Source organism: Anabas testudineus, chromosome 18, assembly GCF_900324465.2.
Source record: "Anabas testudineus chromosome 18, fAnaTes1.2, whole genome shotgun sequence".
Lineage (NCBI taxonomy): Eukaryota > Metazoa > Chordata > Actinopteri > Anabantiformes > Anabantidae > Anabas > Anabas testudineus.
The window spans coordinates 24,544,723-24,561,472 of NC_046627.1; the positions used below are offsets into that span (position 1 = coordinate 24,544,723).

Genomic DNA, 16,750 nt, shown 5'->3' on the forward strand with positions numbered 1-16,750 from the left:
TAAACATGAGCAGACTGTCTGCCTCAAGCTGTCGGTGCTCATACTCATGGTGTCAGATGTTGGAGGGAAATCTGCTCAATTCATTCTTATCCCGTACCAATGTACAGATTATGCCAACCATGGTCACTCCTTTAAAAGTATCTGTGTCAGCTTGGGCTGTGTTTCTGTAGCTCAAGTTATTGGTACTTTTTAATGATAGCACTGGAGTCCCCCAATTTTAGTTATGGCAAAGTTACCGACCGTCTTCAAACTGTTGGATGTGTTGTCTCACCTCCAGTACGGTAAGTGAACATGATTAGGAACCTGACCTGAGAATCCACAGCACAGTGCACACCAGAGGATCTTTAAATCTTTACCCACTTTAAAAATGTGGGAGACATTACCAGAGCAGTTATTAATATTTTAAATGTAAGAATGCACACAGTGAAGACGCAGGACTGAACACTTTGTGTTTACACTAAATGGTTTTAGAGCAGTGGTTCCAGGAACCTGGGACCTCATAGACACTCATATGATAGTGTTTTTGCAATGAGAAACAAAAAAAAGGAGAAAAACGCAGGATGAAGTCATGGTTGAGAAGACGAATAAACTGTCCTTCATTTCCACCTGGCTCGGGAGACACTGCTCGTGCCGTTTGCAATCATGTTTCTGTTCTTTTACACAAGTGTGCAACATCTGGTTGGTGATGCATCCTGGTCGGCTCGCTGTCAATGGCTTTTTCAGATTTCTGCTTGTTGTTCCATTGCTGATCCTTTCACATTATAGGATTTCAAGTTCGGGCACTCAGGCTGCTGTGCAGACCAGCCTCCAGCAGGAAACATTGCCACGTCTGTTGAGAGGATCCAACAGAGTTGGACCCAAAATCCCCTCAGTTGTCCTCTAGCATGGGGTTTAACTTTAGTTCATGAACCAGGAGAACCAGAGTAAAGGAGCCAACGCAAGCCATCAGTGTCTGCTGCCTGCATCCCGTAGGAACTGAAAGAACTTCAAGTGAATGGTTGCTCCGCTTGTTCACAGTGTCAATGAGGGGAAGTACGGAGGTCCTGGGGTCAGAAGTCACCAGCTTACCCATCCTACCATGATTTCACATAAAGTGCCTAGGTGAAGAAATGAGCCAGATGAGGACAAATGGATTTGTTTCTATTTAAGGGCTTGAATACACTCAAGGGTTAAGGGTTAACAAATGTAGGTCAGTGGACTGGCTGATTGTGTGCAAGTGTGTAACTGTGTGTATATATGTATTATAAACTGCATGTTTTCTGTGTCAGAGCCCCTATGTGCTCTCTGTGTGTGTGTGTGTGTGTGTGTGTGTGTGTGTGTGTGTGTGTGTGTGTGTGTGTGTGTGTGTGTGTGACCTGCTCTTTGTTCCTGTGCTCGGTGCAGTAGGGAGAGTGGACCGTTGACGAGGATTAATGCCCAACATATGGCAACCCTACAGGACTCACACACACACACACACACACACACACACTCTGCAGTCATTACTTTGAACAAAGAACTGTAAGGTGAAGGCGATATCATGTGTCCTTTGTCTGCACACAAACACACACAGCATGGATTCACATGGATACACACACAAACCTTAACATTGCTTATACATGCTTGGATGCAGATGAACACACACACACACACACACACCTGGTACTGTAACATGTATCCTGAGATGAAAGGTAGCAGGAGGGTTGTTGATGGAAAGGCTTTAAGGTTTGAATGCAAACACCTGTGTGTCTTCGTTTGTGTGTGTGTGTGTTTGTTACAGTGTTAAAGAGAGGTACAATCGTGTGTTTATTGTATAGGTGTGTGTGTGTGTGTGTGTGTTTGTTACAGTGTTAAAGAGAGGTACAATCGTGTGTTTATTGTATAGGTGTGTGTGTGTGTGTGTGTGTGTGCTTGTGTGTGTGTGTGTGTGACAGATGAGAAAGAGGGAGAGGTGAAGTAGAGTTCAGTGGAAAAGTGACGGTTCATGTTTTCATTTCCTCATGCTCCTCTGCCTCGCTCTCTCTTCTGCTCCCTCTCATTCAGTGTGTGTGTGTGTGTACATGTGTGTTTTTCTCACGTATATTATAACACTCCAAAACGTTTTCAGACATTTTCTCTCCACATCTTTTAGCACACTTCCTCTTTTTTCTCTCTCTCTCTTCCCAACCACCCCACTGGGATCTGAGATGCTCAAATATTCACCCACTCTGTTCTACTTCAGTCTAACAGTCACCAGTCGATCAGCACTCATATATAGATTTGATGTTGGGTCTTGAGGGTAAAACTACACATTCCTCATGTAAAACTTAATGTCTTTGTGGAGGGTATGATTGCAGATCTGCAGGTCTGCGAGCAACTAGGAAGAGAGCTTAAGATGCTTTTAGTTTCCATATGTGAACTGCATCTTTTCCTTTTCGAACTGTTAAAATATCAAAAAACATTGTCAGGTCTACTTTAAAGCTACTCTATGCAACTTGTGCACGCACTAGTGCAGAGTACTCAGTCTACTCTGCTACACACAGCCCTGCCTCTCCCTGCTCTGCTGTGCTCTTCTTCGCACCGCCTCACTCTGCCCAGCGCTATCAGGTAGTTGTCATTACGAAATTAGAATAAATGAGAGTGCTCTAAAACGTACTAATCAAGCAGATGTAATTAAAATGATCTAGGAACTTTTAAACTTTTTAAATATCTCTGCAATGCTACTAGTGCTGTTCAGTGAGTGTGGGTCAACAGGAGACTTTGAAAGCATCTCTTCACATTAAGATGCATTTAAAATGTTTCTATTAAACAGTATCAGTACTTGTCTCTTTGCACAGTATTATACCTGTTCACCGTCTGCAGGTGCCCTGTGCAGATAAGAACACCTGATAACTGATAGCACAGTTAACATAACCGCTGTCAGGGATACTGCGTTGGTCTGAGGTTGCTGGATCCAATAGAGCTTATTAACATAACCAGTAATACCAACAAGACCTATTGTAGCTTAGAACTTACTGTGTAATTAGTGTAGATAATAAGTTATCTGTGTAGCTGGACACGCTAACATCAGCAGCTTACTTTGCAGCAGACAGACGTCGTTTTATCTGCTTATTACAGATACAGGGGGGTATCATATATTGCATTATATTGAATTCTGTTCTCACGCAGTAACACTGTAGAGGTTTTAGTTTTTTGGTCCTCCCTCTCCCCCTCTCTTTCTCTCTCTAGGTGTAAATGACTTTGGACGGCCATCTGTTACTTAGCCACCCTGCAGAGAGTTGGCCTGCATGCACACCTCCTGAGCGTGTGTGTGTGTGTGTGTGTGTGTGTTCATAGTATTCATGTGTTTGAGTGTGTTTATTTATGCCTACATGCACATGCATAATACAGTAGGTTCAGTGTGTGTGTGTGACAGAAATAGAGAGTGAGAGAGATGCTTGTTTGTGTATGGTAGGTGTGTGTTCAGACTCACTTGCACATGTAGAACATGTATTCTTGTGCTTGCATATTTAAAAACATGCTGTTTTACATCAGTGTGAGCACATTTAGTGTCGGTTGAAGCTACAAAAAAATATTTTGTGGATGCTCTATATAAAATTTATTGGTAATTTTCCATTGTTTGAGGTTTGAAATCGATTAAAAAGAATTTGCCTACAGCTGTTGTTGGAGAGCTTTTATTTTGAAGTAGCTGGATGCTGATTACTAAATAAAAGCTCAGACAACAGTACATATTATTATCCAAATAAGTATATGGATAGTCAATCTGTTATTATTGGAGGTATCAGTGGAGTTAAGATCAAATTCCTGTTATTACAGTTTATGTCATCACAGCTTGTTTCCATGTCTTCCATGATTATTCTTTCTCTTTAGTTCATTTAATCCCGTCTGTACATGTTGAAAAAGATAAAGGTCTTTCTGCTTTCAAGTGGGAGATATTTTAGGACGTGGCAACTACCGCTGTTCCTGCTTGTTTTGTGTGAAGTGTGAAAATGTCACAGTGTAAAGACGTTTTGTGCTCGTCACGTCATTTCCCTGGAGATAGTGACGATAAAATGAGCTACTATATAATCACACTTTAAAGTTTGTTGCAACTGCAACTTGCACTCAACCAATCAGGTGCAACCCACTGCTCCGGTATGGCGACCAGTGAAAGTCCTTTGAAACGACGGTGCTCTGTGTGGAGTCAGTTTGTGATTTGATTAGATCTGAGCGACCTGCTGTCCCTGCTGGAACATCCAGCTGTCAGCTTCGAGTGCTGAAGTCAAACTCATCTGAGCCGAAGAGCATCACACTAGACAAACAAGCCCAAAGTGTGGAAAAGTTGAATAGTACTATGACGTCTCATATTTTACAAAGTCACAACATGATTAAGATGTTACCTGCTTGTCTTTTTGATCATCAATTGTCAGTCTTTGTCAGTAGTTTTGATATATCATAGTATATACACAGTATATTCAGTAAGTAAAATGAGCTATGAACATCATAAAACACTGGTTCACTTATATCATCTCTTTGGGAACAAGCTAAATGAATAATTTTCTGTATCAACCTGTACGTCGATAGTAGTACTGCAAACGTGTGTGTATTGTTTTTGAATATAAACAGTTTCCTTTATTTCTTTGTTCTCAACACTGTGACTCTAATTCTGTGTCACAGTAATTAATCTCTCTCCATCTCTCTCTCCATCTCGCTCTCCCCCTCCAGCTCTCGTCCAGGCCGCCCTCCGAAGCGTTGTTCTGGTGCGGGGATCCAGGACAGCCCCAGGCTGCTGCACCCGGGCCTCCCCGGCCTGCTGTCACCCAACCTGCTGTCTCACACCGGTAGGAGATACAGAACGAGTGACGGAGAGGGATGTGAATTGTGTTGTATTATTTTATTTCACCAAAATCCCGTGGAGAGAAGAGACCAGTTGATAAAAATGTTTACACTCTCAGTGGAGTCAGCTTCCTGCATTAAGACAATGCGTGGGGTACGGAGGACAGAGGCAGGTGGAGTGTGCTGTTTTGTGTACCAGTGGGACAACGAAATCTGATCGCAAAAGTCCAGTTGGAGGAACACTATATGTTTAAATTGTATTAGATGTAGATGTGATGCTCAGCATACTGTAATTCTCACAGGCATGATTGTTCGTGTGCTAGTGATCCTGGCAACCTGTTTATCTTTGGTCGTGATGACCTCAAAGTAAACAGCAGAAATACATAACGTGGATGACGTCAGGTTGCCTCACCAATAAAACGTTAAGCCAGATCTAAGTGTTGATCAGAAAGAGGCTGTGCCACTTAACCAGACCCTTCTTTAGTATTAGCCTTACTGCAGTGAGTGCACTATCCCATTGAAAGAAAGGAGAAAGGCTGCATTTCATGGTGCACTGTCAGGTCTTTCATACAAAGTGAAACTGTGGGTCCAGATACTGCTGCTGCTGCTGAACGGCCCAAGGAGCGGCAGCGAGTGTTGCAGTGAATGCTTTGGGGACTGTATACAGGCTGCCCTCTGTGCTGTGCTGTAAATAAAAATGAAAGCAAATGCCTGCAAGACAGTGCTCGGGGCATAGAAGGGCACTGACTACTTCATTTTTCCAGGTAATTCCATATAATCTATAGTTATTATTGTCCTAAAAACACTAGAATTGCAGTTCAAAGATAAGGCAGTATCCCTTCTTCTTCTTCTTTAGTGGCTCACTTTCCGTTTCATCTCTTCATTCCAACTCAGTTTCTCTTTCATTAGTTTGTCTTGTGCTCCTCTTTATCACCCTGCCATTCCTGTTTCTACATCTCTTCTTTATCCCTCTCCACCACCTTTACACCCTGCATTCCTTTGCTTTTCCACCTCCGCTCTATCTGTCCTTTCCCTCCTGCAACAGACGCCTCAAATCTATGTTTCTCTTCTTACCTGCCTTCCTTTCTGTCTTACTTCACTCCCACATCCCTCTTCTGTTTTTCAATCCATCCTTCTTCTTGGCACCATCTCTCCTTGTCCCCTTGTTCTTTTTGTTTCCAGTTTCTTCGACCGTCCATGCTTTTATTTACAGAATTTTCTTCATCTACGAGAAAAAGAGGATCACAAAAGGGAGGATGGAGACATATTTCTTTACCTCTTTTTAGTGCAGGAAGTGAAAATGGAGAGAGTGACAAACAGTGAGAGCAAAAGACGGAGGGGGAAAATGGAGAGAAGAAAAGAGGGATGTTGCCAGAGGAGATGATGAAACCTAAAAATGAGTGCCAACGAGAGGCAGAGAGACCCTGAGCAAAACATGGTGCTGGAAGAGAGGAGAGAAAGAAGCCGGGATGGACCGAGGGAGAGACATATTGTCTAGAAGTGTGACAGCGATTGAGGGGAAAGGACTGAAGCGAATAAACGAGTGGAAGATGGAAGGAAAGAGAAAGATGTCACATAGTGTAGAAGAGGAAGAGAAAAAGACCTGCAGAGAAGGAGAAAGAGAGGGTGAACGAGTGCAGACTGCATGGTGGTGTGATGAATGACACGTCTCTAGGGTCCCACTCCTCCATCTGTCCATCCTGCCCTCCTCTTTCCCTCCCTCCCTTCCCTATTTTCTTCCCTCCTTCTTCCTCAACTTATCTTGCTCCCTGCTCTCTCTGCTGTCATTCCTTCTCTTCCCTACTCTCTCTTTTTACTCCCCCTTTGCTCTCGTCTCCCTTTATTTTCTGCCGTTATTTCCTTCCTTCTCTCCTTCCCTCTTTTCTTTCCTTCTTACTTGGCTCAGCTTCCTCCCTCCCTCCCTCCTTTTTTCATCTCCTCCCTTCTTTTCTTGTCACCTTTCATTCCTCTATCTCACTCCTTTCTCTACCTCCTTGTCTCCCCCCTCTGTTTCCCTTCTCTCCTTTTCTTTTCCCTTTCCTTCTGTTTGCCTCTTTTCCTCCACCTGTCTTTATGTTCTCTTCTTTCCCATTCATCTACTGCACAGCTTCCTTTCATCCTTCCCTCCTTTCCTTCCTTGACATCTCTGCTGTTACACTTCCGCCTAGTTTCATCTGCTTCTTCCTTCCTCTCCCTCTTTCCTTCACCTGTCCTACTCTCCTTTCCACGCTCTGTGAGTACTCCCTCCTTTGCGGGAGAATAGTTCCCGCTCTTCTTCTCTGCTTTGTTGTCTCCTTTCTTTTTTTTTACACTTTATATCTCCTTTTCTACTTCCTTCCTTCCCTTGGCTTTACTTGTGACATCTCACTTTCCACACTCCCTCCTTATTTACTCTCCTCCTTCATTTTTACCTCTTTATTTCCCCCTCCTCTTTCCCTCCTGTTTTTCCTCTTTCATCCTGACTACTCACCTACCATCTTCCTCTGTCTCAACTTCTCTCAACCCTTCTCTCGTTTTCATCCCTCTTTCTTCTTCTCTGCTCCTTCACCCCCACTCTTCTTTCACTATTATTTCTCTTGCTTTTCTCTCTTCCCTCCTTTTTCATCTCTTTTTGCCAGTTTTCTTTTTCCTCTCCATCCATTCTTCCCTCCATCCCCTTGACAGTGACTCTTGGCCTCCTTCTCTCTCTCTCTCCAGGATAAATAAAACATGGTTGTGTTTAGTGACATATGGACACAGCTCACTGTTGCATACTAATGACATGTACACACACACACACACACACACATACATACCTGATGTGTGTGTGGGTTTGTGTGTGTGTTTGTCGAACATTAGTGGAACCCAGAGAAAACATTTGCTCACTTATGATCACTCATTAGCTCACACTCAAACACACACACACACACTACATATATTACGCACCCACACTTAAACACACACTTGGCAGTCGTCGGATGTCGCACACATGCAGAGTTGGTCGTCTTAGCGCCCTGCGTCCATGGAGACACCGCGTTGCCGGGGGAGACGGGCTGTTGTTTACGACCTTGCGGGCGCCACAGCGATGGGGGGCATTGGCCAATCACAGATGGACATTTATCACACTGTTAGAAAACAGAATGAGAGAAGGAGAGAGAGTTTAGAGACAACAGTAAGAAGAAGGCAAAAGATGATGAGGAAAAGATAAACAGCAGAGGGGAAAGGCAAAAGAAAGGAGGATGAAATGAGAAGACGGAGGGGAAGAACTGAACAGAGAAGAAGATGAACATTGCTGTTAGCAGGAAACTTCCTCCATGAATCTCCCTTTTTCCTGCACTTTCCTCTTTCTCCTCTTTCCTTTCCCCTTTCCGATGGTCCCTTCTTCCTTGCTCCCTAATTCAGTATTTCCTCACTGCCTTGCTTCCTTTTTTCTTCATCACTATTTGTTCTTTCCTTCTTTCCTGCTTCCTTCCATTTGAGCCATTTGATTATTCTCCATAGTCCTTTCTCTACTTTCATCTCCTCCTTTCCCTTCCTCTGCTCTTTTTATCTCCCTTGCTTCCTTTCTTCCCTTGCTGTTTATGAAGAGGAAAAAGGCTTAAACAGTCTTGGAAGAAGAACAGAGGGAGGAAGTAAGATGAATGGAGAAGATGGTAGTATGTGAGGTGAGTGAGAGAAAGGACATGAGGTTTGGAAAGACGGATAAGAAGTGTGGGGAAAAACAGAACAGAAACTGAGGATTGTTAAAGAGGGAAGAAGTAGAGGAAGATGCAAGATGAGTAAACTGAAGATGAACTGAAAAGAAAGAGAGGAAAGAGTGAGAAGAGAGGGGGGAAATAGATCAGATGAAGGGAAGGAGAGCAAGAAGGAGGGAGGATACAGAGAAGAGAGCGAGGGAGGAGGAATAAACGACAACAAGAGAGTGATATCAGTTTAATTGGCCTCATCTTCCTTAACAAAGATGCTGTGATGATAAGCGTGGGTGTGTGTGTGTGTGTGGTAACCTATGCAGGGTGCTGCGGCACTCATTTGACTTGTTAATTCACTTCAAAAACAGCTCAATGGTTCGCCTTGTCTTCTAAAACGCACACACACACACACTTCGCATAAACACACACACACACAGCTACAGATACTTGGGCTTCAGAGACGCATACATCCCAAACACTTCACATACACGCGAGCACGCAGACATGAGCACACACTCCTTAGAAAACACAAATACACTTTGTACGCACACACAATCACTACATTAACATATACTTTGGCACACATACACACATTTTGCAGCGACAAACATAAACAAACACATCTGGAGCATGAGTGCGCACTCACGCACTCACGCACACACACACACACACACACACACACATATACACACACACACACTCATTTACCTCACTTGTTCATGCACGCACACACAAGTACTCTGTGTAGGTTACAGATGAAGTGCTTTCAATCTTGTCCTGAAAAGAATACACTCATCTGAGGACTCTTATGTGCACCTGCAGAGAGTGGGGGGTGGGGGGTTAGTAGACTGTGAGAGAGCTGAGGGGGAAAGCAAGAGGACAGAGCGAGAGAGAAGAGGAGGGAGGGAGAGGGGCTGAACAGGACTAAAGTGACATTAAGTGTTTTCCATCTCTTCTCCTCTTCATCTTTTTCTCTCCTGTATCACCTTTTCCCTCTTTTTATTAACGGAAACTAAAACCGCTGCAGATGGATGACAGATAACCCCTCCCCCTCAGACATTGGTCTTATTTCTGAGTGTTTTCGGCAACTTTAAAAGAGTAGGTAATAAGGAAAAGAGGTATAGGAAGTGATGCATTTAGCATCTGAGAGAGAGTACAATGGAGAAAAGGAATAAAACAATGTCAAGAAGAGTAAGAACATCAGCAGTGGTCACCTCTGTGGCTAAACGGACACACGAAAGAAAATTGAACTATAGCAACTGTAAATACACGGGGAGGGGGGGGCGTGATGTCACGGTTGCTGCTCACACTGTTTGATTGCTGCTAATTTCTAAAATGCAGTACCGAAGCTGGGTAATGAGCAACAAAGCAGGACTAAATCAACAACAACATAAATCTTGATAATTACAGCTTAATGAAATGATCTTTGCTCATAAATGTCTGAAAGTGTGAAGATTTGCCAAAACAAAGTCTATGAGATGGTGAGATATTTCTCTAAATAATAATAATAATACACTGCAGCACACTTCATTACAATAAAACACTGAAATGCTTTATTTTTACTACCCTGCAAGTAATTACTGCTGCTAAAAGAGTATTGTTGGGTCTGTGAAGATATGTTTAAAAATGACTTCTACTGATCGAGTGGTTCAAAGAACAGAATCACAGTCTTCGTACTTTTTGGCCCTTTTGACCATTTGCAGATTTTCACCAAATTAGCGCATAGACAATGTGCACTGAAACTTCTTCAGTGTGAGTAAAGTTGATAGAAGAGCTTGAATTTATCTTAGAGCAGAAGACTGTCCATCTGTGCGTTCTGAGAAACTCCAGAAGGGCTTAAGTATATGATGGTCATTGGGCCGATCGCCTGTGGCTCCACACGGCTCCTGATGACCCTCAAACCCCACTCCGCTCAGCCTTAAGACGTTAACAAAGCCAGACAGTGTGATGCTATCAACACCGGATGTTACTGGTAATATACTAATACTCTTGATTGCTGAGCATCCAGCAAAAAACGTAGAAGCGCAGTTAAGGAAACGTACTATCAATATGTAAAACGATGGAGGAAGAGAAACAGCAACCATTTCCCCTAACGTGGCATTTGCAGCCAACATCCCCTTTGCTTACCGCTGTTATTAGTTTAGAATGTGTGCAAACTACTCTTTCTCACACAATAGGAAGAGTGTAACGGGTAAGCTTAAAGCTTAGTGAGCTTACAATCTGATTAGGATTCATTTGGTTTATTTTATTGGAAAGAGGTTGTTTGTTTATTAAAATGTGCGCTGCTGTTACTGCTGCGCCAACTGCGCTACCAGCCATGTTTTATTTATTAATATTATTATTATTATTTATAAGGCCATACATTTATTTTTATTTAAGCTGATTGTTCATTGAAATGTGTTTCAGCTATTACAACTGGGTCAGCTCACTTATAAAATCTAACAGCTAAGCAGCTTCACTACATGACAGAATCCGCAGCAAAGGACTTTGAACACGCTATAGCCACTGAATTTTCTGGCAAATGCAACTTCTAATTATCCAACTAAAACTGGGAGTGGAACTTTGTAAGACTGAATTTGATTGAACTGATTCTCTACACTCACTTAAACATTGATGTTTACCACTGACCGTCTTAGTTGGGTCATTGACCAAGAACAACAGAGAAAGAAAAGTTCAAACCGATCACTCTGACCGAATACAAAGCTCAAAACTTCTCACTCTTTATGTTTTTACAGACTCAAAAAGTTACAGTTGGAAAAAAAAACAAAGTTTAAAGTCACAATCTGTTTATACTAGAGAGGACACAAAATGGCCGCTGCAAAATGGCTGCAAATGGGGTCTTGGGCGTCCAGTGAAAGCTAAAGATGGGTGACCTAAGTGCCAGAGCACAGAGCTGAAATCTATTTGACTCAGCACAAGAGCAATCGACTGCATTTGTAAATTGGCACTCGGAGTGCTCGCAGGAAGAAAGAAAAAAACAGAAAAACAAAAAAGCCAGAACAGTGTGTTTCTAAATTCAGAACACAAAGAGCAATTTCTCTGTTTTCCTGTTTTCTTATTCAAAGTGTCACTCCTTCTCTGAGAGCGCGTTCGGAGCACTTCGTCAGAGATGTAGGTGCAGTGGATTAAATATTTACAGCCATGGCCAAATGGGGCGGGATTCACGCAAGCTCAGGAGTTTGAGACTCGAAGACCAACAGTCTCCACCAGGAGTTATTAAAGACCAACTCAATGCTCTGCGCTGTGGAAGAACGCTGTGAGATCTCATTGTGAATATTTACTCCACTCGCTTTTAGAAAGAAAGACCTCACAACGGCAGATACAAGTTCACATTTTGTTCAACTCATGGTGTCAGCGAGGAAAAGTTTTTCATTAACCTCCATGCTGTTGAAACATCAAAGCCTGTACCAAAATTTGCACCACACCGCTTAGTTTAGTTGGCGAGTTTACTGGTTAAGTAACATTTGAAAGTAGAAAGTCAGAGCATTGTGGGAAATATGAAACTCAATCATTCACAATTTCATGTTGTGATATTTCAGCTTAGAACAATGCTGTGGCAATTTTCACATAAATGAGTTTCAAAGTGATGGAAATAACACGTTTAATAAGAACTCTGTAATTAAACCAATCTTGACTTGATTTTTCCTTAAATTAGTTTTGTTTTTGATTGGGTGAAACCTGTCTTCACTCCCTTCTGTCTTCAGCCCCCCTTCCTATCATGCATTGGGATGCATGGAAAGGAAAGGAGATGGGTAAACAACGTATGGATGACACACAGGGGACCACGAAAACCACGGGAATATGTATTCTCTCTCACTCACTCACACACACACACGCACACATTATGGCGCGTGTGTCTTTGAAGCTCTCTGTCAATCAATCACACACTAATTCCCAAGGTTCCGTGGTCGCCATTAGCGACGGAGGTCGATGCTCGGTAACCGTGGACACAGCGGACAGTCATCGATCTGAGAGGAGGAGGAGAGAGCAAGAGACTGTGTGTGTTTGATGGTCATGATGGAGAACAGTATTGTGGCTCTGCCCTCGCTATTGATTGTCTTCTGGTTGCATTGAGGCGAAGCGGACGTTCTTGTGTGTGTGCGTACGTGTGAGTGTGTGTGCGTGTGTGTGTGTACGAGAGCATGTGTCTATAATCCATGTTTTGTGTTGCGTTTTCTTGTCATGACTGTGTTTGTGAGTACAAGTGTGTGCACACACACGTACGCGACTGCGTGTGCATGTCCAACTATCCTGTAGGGCTGTTTCCTGTGTCTATTTAAATGTGTCTGTGTGTGTGTGTGTGTGTTTGTGTGTGTGTGTGTGTGGCAAGGTCTTCCTCAGTGGAGTAATCAATGTGTGAATACAGTCTTGACCCCACAGAGGGACTCCATTTTCCATTTCCATTGCCTCCCTTTTCTCACTCTTCTTTTCTTTAACCCTAAACTTGATCTGACATTTAAATCTGATCAAATTAAGTCTGGTTTATTTTTTACTATCCAGCTATGACCGGTTTTGTTGGACAGTAAAGCTTCACAGATGGCAATGTAGGCTTTGTCAGTCAACTAAACACTTTAGTCCAGACTATTTGATAGATTCAAACCTTGTACTATGGTCCTAAGAGGATGAATGTTGCCAGTCCTCTGACTTCATCTAGACTTTATCCACTTCATTGATCATTATAGCTTTGTCACTGTGCATATGATAACATACTGATGCCAGCATTTACTTTGAGTCCAGCCTCACAGAACCGCTAGCTAAACACTCAGTGTTGGTAAATTAGTTAAAAAGAAAAGTCATTTATTGTCAGCTAATGGATTTGTGTGGCAACAGGTTCAGTTACAGCTCCAATATGCAACTTAAGCCAACGCTAAGATGAGACTCAACATCAATACACTTTGCTCTGTCCAGTCCTCCCAACTTACTCCCTAACCCACTACTCTACTCAGTACTCTACTACACTCATCCTCTGCACATCTCTTCATCTATTAACTATTATCAAACTACTTTCAGTGAAAATGCTCCAAAACGTTCTCCAAAAATTCCTAAAGTTATCTGATTGGTTAGAAGATTGGTTGAGATCTCTCTCAAAAACCTGTACACTGTGCATTATTAGTTATAGTGATCACATTCATTCTAAGATTCCCTAATAATCTAAATGATGGTTGGATTTTTTTCTTTGACAAACTACACTTAGTTTTTATACACATTACAAATTTAAGGTTTTCACATACCGCTAACATTATTTGCTCCACCTCCCTCATCTTTTTCATTTTGCTCTTCATTCATCCCACTTTTTCTTGTCAGTTCTTCGTCTTCTCCTTTTTGAGACCTCTCTCTTGCCTCTACTTTCACCTTTCCATCTTTATACTCCCTTATCCCCCCTATTTATTCTTTTTTGTATCACATCAGTCTTACATTTTGTTTACATTTTGTTGCTGCAATTTAAGGTGTTGATCATAATCTAAATAACCCAAAATAAGCGTTTCGGGTTTTAAAAATTCTGCCTTCGTTTTTTTTTTAACCAACTTGAAATATTTTTTTAAAGAGATTTCTTTATGGTCTTCTATTCATCTTTTCCTGACAATTGGCCTCCTTTTCTCATTCGATTTTTCCCCGTTTCACTTGCCTCCTGTCTCTCTGCGGGACGGCAGACAATACGTCTGGTCACTCTGCCTCAGGCTCTTTGACTGGACCTCTTTCTTTTCTCTCTTTATTTGTTCTTTTCCATTCTTACCCAGTAGCCTCTCCACATTAAATACAATCGTTCAACTAGCTGATACTATATACTATACTATACTATATATCAGGTCCACTTTCAGGTGGCATTTTAATTTGAAATGGTTAGCTCTTTGAGAATTACACTGAGGAATACCATAATACTAATCAAGTAATACATTTTTTTAATTCACATTTTTCTAGATAACAAACATACAAAACACACTTTCTTTTTTTTGGCACCTTGAAGGCAGTGGAAACAAGTTGTGAATTTAACACTGACATATCATCGCCACTGAATTAGATAACAGCAATAACAACAACACACTTTATTTATATAGCACGTTTCACACGTCTCACACAAGTGTCTCCAAGCACTGAAATGACAAACCTATTGGCAGACAGATGCTTATTTGCACAACCAGTAGTTACACAGCAACATTATCATTTATTTGGAGCTGGGCTTTTGGTTTACTATCTCTCTTAAGCTGTCATTTGGTTTCCAGCAACTGAGAAAAATATCTGGATTTGAGCTGCCTAACACTATACCGTGTTCACCAACTAGCTGCTAACTTTGTCTGTCTCTCTTTGTCTGCAAGAAACAGTGGGACTTTAGAGCCTCTTCTTTGAAAACAGCTGCTGGTCGGATCTTAAAGTGCTGTAATTTGTTTAAACCAGAAGAGTAAAGTTGCCAGAAAACCAAAACAATATCAATGAATCTGTTTAGCACCTGCTACACTAATTGATTATCCTCAGTTTCCCCTGTGATTAGCAGCAGATTACGTGGTTAGTTCAGTGGAATTTTAAGGAGTCACATTATTTTCCTCTTTGGGATCTGCTAAAACAAAGTTAAATAATTTTCCTCCCACTTGGTTTGAAAAAAGACGTTTGACTTTTTAAATGGAATGAAATTGAAAAATCAAAACAATGCGACAACTCCTCCCTCTATCTTGTTTTCTTCATACCTTGCAGACAACTGTACTGTGAATGTAATGGACATTCCTCCAAGGCCGTCAACCGTGACCGAGGAAAAACCAACTGACCTACACACACGCATCCGTACACACACACACACACACACACACACGTGAATACAAACATATGTATACATATAAGCATGCTTATGCCGTTACAGACACATTTGGACAAAGCAAACTGTACATACACACTCAGCACAATGCAAAAGAAGCTCAAATGCACACTGACACACACAATAGCAACAATAAAGTGCGCACACACACACACACACACACACACACACACACACACACACACACACACAGGGTCATCTCTCTCACTCTGCTGGTTGTTGTGTATAGAAGTCAGTTCCAGGTCAGTGCACAGAGCCAGGGATCTTAGTCCATACAAAAGAGTGTGTGTTTGTGTACGAGAAGTGGTGGGGGGTGTTCTCTATGCGTGTGTGTGTGTGTGTGGGTTTTTTTTTTTTTTTTTTTTTTTTTTCTGCATGTGTGTATCAGTGAATGGACGTGAGCCTCGAGGCGTCTCAAAGCAGCACTCACACCCTGAAACACTTCAGCAAAATGCTCCCACTGTAAAGGGTTTAAGAGCAACAGCTGGGTGTGAGTAACAGTATGTGTGTCACAGTTTGTTGCAAAGCATCATGGGTAAGGGTGGACAGGTGAGGAGTTAACAAGGGCAGTGATTGGTTACTTTATGGTCTTTAATGCAACTGTTATTGATTAAATTACTGGCTACAGGCATCCTACCGCTGCACAGCTGTGTGTGTGCATGTGTTCGTCATAATGATGATGAAGATGATGAAGCTGCATGTGCCTGTTGTGTGTGTGTCTCACAGGCCTGACTGCCGCAGCCATGGCCGAACTGCAGAAGCTTCAGAAGATGAAGATGATGATGAGTCTCCAGAATGGCAACGAGTCTGACAACGATGATCTCCACTCTAATACGGGTAAAACACGTACACTTAATAATCCAAAACAAACGTGCACGCGTGTAAAAAGTGAGCGCATCAAAACAGGAATCTCACACAGTGTTCCTCAGTCTGTTACACAGTACATGTAAAATCAACAATGTCATCCAGTTATGACAACAAGTGCTAATCTTTCCGTTGACCCCCTGACATTTGTCCCACAGTTGGAGCAGCTCCGACTTTTTCAATCTATTTGTTTTACCTAGACCTTTGACACTGTGTGGTTTTTTGAACTGCGCACCCTCCTGTGGCTGCTATCACGGCCTTAGACGGTTCGTTTTGGTGAAGTTAACTTTTAAATCACTTACAAAATACACAAGCGCAACTTCTCCATGGGTAAAACATCACTGAAGTAAAAGTAACTTCAGAAATCCAGTAAAAAGGCGTTGTTTCTCACGAATTTGAGTATTATCATGTTTTCAAGTTTTCTGGGATAGTTATGGCTTTTCTTTCACCAACATTACTTCTGCTATGAAATACTAAACATACTTGAGGATACTTCTGCTTCAGTAAAGTTTGGTTACTGCATTTCTTCAGCAGGATATGTTTGACAACTATAATGTTGGTTTAACATTAAAAAGTTAATTTACTTCACTTTGACAAACCTAAATGAAAAAAAAAATCAACTTAACAAACTGGAAATAAA

General features: G+C 41.9%; 1 protein-coding gene across 1 annotated transcript in view; it reads left to right on the forward strand.

Moving 5' to 3' along the window:
• Positions 1-16,750, forward strand: part of LOC113157727 (dachshund homolog 2-like) — a 78,404-nt gene that overhangs the window by 36,326 nt on the left and 25,328 nt on the right. The window contains exons 2-3 of the mRNA XM_026353348.1: positions 4,663-4,778; positions 15,973-16,083. Coding sequence (XP_026209133.1) covers positions 4,663-4,778; positions 15,973-16,083 — 227 coding nt within the window. The remainder of the gene's footprint in view (positions 1-4,662; positions 4,779-15,972; positions 16,084-16,750) is intronic.